Here is a 2,369-nt window from a genome sequence, read left to right on the forward strand (position 1 = left end):
CAGCATCCAGGACACAGAAGAGCAGCAGCACGGCCAGGCCCTGGGGCACGAGGGTTGGAGACTTCAGTGAGCGAGGAGGCCCCGGGCCAGCCAGGGCGTCAGCCAAGGTCCACGGGACACGAGGGACGAGTCGGGGAAGGTCGGTGTGGCCAGGAGGCAGGCGGCCAGGAGCCCCGGTGTGGGTGAAGGTCAGTCCAGGCCAGCACCCGCCTGCTGCCAATGCCCGCCTGGTGACAGGGCCACCAGCCTTACCTGGAGCCCGCAGAGCCCGGCATGGAGGTAGTGGAAGGCCAGGACGCTGTGGTTGACCGCCAGGAGCCCGAAGAGCCAGGAGGCGCTGACCAGGAGCAGGAGCAGGAAGGAGCTCCGAAGGGTCCTGCACAGGAGCGTGGAGGGACACGGGACACACGGAGTCACACGGGGGTCACACGGGGCTCGTGGAGGGACACGGGACACACGGAGTCACACGGAGTCACACGGAGTCACACGGAGTCACACGGAGTCACACGGAGTCACACGGAGTCACACGGAGTCACACGGAGTCACACGGAGTCACACGGAGTCACACGGAGTCACACGGAGTCACACGGAGTCACACGGAGTCACACGGAGTCACACGGAGTCACACGGAGTCACACGGAGTCACACGGAGTCACACGGAGTCACACGGAGTCACACGGAGTCACACGGAGTCACACGGAGTCACACGGAGTCACACGGAGTCACACGGAGTCACACGGAGTCACACGGGGATCGTGGAGGGACACGGGACACACGGAGTCACATGGAGTCACACGGGGCTCGTGGAGGGACACGGGACACCCGGAGTCACACGGGAGTCACGCGGGGCTCGTGGAGGGACACGGGACACACGGAGTCACACGGAGTCACACGGGGCTCGTGGAGGGACACGGGACACCCGGAGTCACACGGGAGTCACGCGGGGCTCGTGGAGGGACACGGGACACACGGAGTCACACGGAGTCACACGGGGCTCGTGGAGGGACACGGGACACCCGGAGTCACACGGGAGTCACGCGGGGCTCGTGGAGGGACACGGGACACACGGAGTCACACGGAGTCACACGGGGCTCGTGGAGGGACACGGGACACACGGAGTCACACGGAGTCACACGGGGATCGTGGAGGGACACGGGACACACGGAGTCACATGAGAGGCAGCAGGGGGCCAGGCAGGGGACACCCGGGGACACGGGAGGAGGGAAATTCACACAAGAACGTGGGGGTGTCAGGAAGACGCTGGGGGATATGCGGGGCCAGGAGGGGACATGGGGAACCACGCAGGAAGCGGCATGAGAGAAAACAGGGAAGAACATGGGCGGGAACCCATGGGCAGGAGGCCCAGTGAGCCACCCGGGCCAGGGAGACTCTGGGGAGGCAGTAGGGCCAGAGCACGTGTGTGGTCAGAGTGTGTTGCGGGCACCAGAGAGTGACCGCAGCCCCGGGCAGGCGGCTTCCTCCCCCCCAGAATCTGGAGCCCAGCTTGCACCGGGAATGTCCCGGGACCCCAGGCCCCAAGCAGGAGGGCGAGACCCCCCGGGCCCCCAGGCAGCCAACTCACAGCGCAGACGTCTTCTTGGCCTCCCTCTGCCCGGAGGCGCAGGGCGCGCGGGCAGCCAGGAGAAACATGGTCCCGCTCATCTGGACCCACCGCCGGACATGGGCACCCGGGCAAGGCCGAGAGAGACAGAGACGGTGAGAGACAGAGAGAGACCACGATTCACGGGGGCCGGGGGGGGGGCAGGGGGCCAGACCCAGAGAAACACACATGGTACAGAGATCGGAGACAGAGACAGGGAACCAGAGGGGACTGAGAGGTGGAGAGACAGGGAGGCAGAGGCGGGGGGCGCGGGCAGCCATCTCCGACCCCCGCCTCCATCTCCATGCCAGCTGCATGGGGACCAGAGGGCCGACCCGGAAGCCTGCAGGGGCTGCCACCGCGCCCCTCCCTGCACCCCTCACCTGCTGCTGCCCCACCCCCAAGCGGAGCGCACAGGTGGCACCGAGCACAGGGCACTCACCACAATGACAAGGACGACGGGGCCTGCAAAGCTCCAGACGAGGGGCTCGTGGACCGAGATCCAGCAGAAGTCGGGGTTCCCGTAGCCCTCAGGGTCCAGGCCGACGGCAAGGCCTGGGGGCGGGGGCGGGGCAGGATGGAAGGGGCATGTTTTAGAGCCGCTGAGCCTCCAAGGACGGGAGAGGCCAGGATGGCGAGCAGAGCAGGTCCTCCCAGAGCAGGTGGCATGGGGGCCGAGGTTGGGGTCACAACTGGGATTGGGGGCAGGGGCAGGCCCTGTGATGGACAGAGGTCAGGGGTCACCGCCTGGACGGGCCGGTGGGCAGCG

The 2,369-nt window shown here is 67.3% G+C and overlaps 1 protein-coding gene across 1 annotated transcript in view; it reads right to left on the reverse strand.

The window, feature by feature from the left end:
- CELSR3 (cadherin, EGF LAG seven-pass G-type receptor 3) overlaps nt 1-2,369 on the reverse strand; it is a gene marked incomplete at its 5' end in the record, with an annotated part of 35,914 nt that overhangs the window by 17,356 nt on the left and 16,189 nt on the right. Inside the window, 4 exons of the mRNA XM_014538980.1 lie at nt 5-40; nt 253-376; nt 1,583-1,662; nt 2,043-2,333. Of these exons, the coding sequence (XP_014394466.1) occupies nt 5-40; nt 253-376; nt 1,583-1,662; nt 2,043-2,333 (531 nt within the window). The remainder of the gene's footprint in view (nt 1-4; nt 41-252; nt 377-1,582; nt 1,663-2,042; nt 2,334-2,369) is intronic.

Source organism: Myotis brandtii, unplaced genomic scaffold (genome assembly GCF_000412655.1).
Source record: "Myotis brandtii unplaced genomic scaffold, ASM41265v1 scaffold207, whole genome shotgun sequence".
NCBI lineage: Eukaryota > Metazoa > Chordata > Mammalia > Chiroptera > Vespertilionidae > Myotis > Myotis brandtii.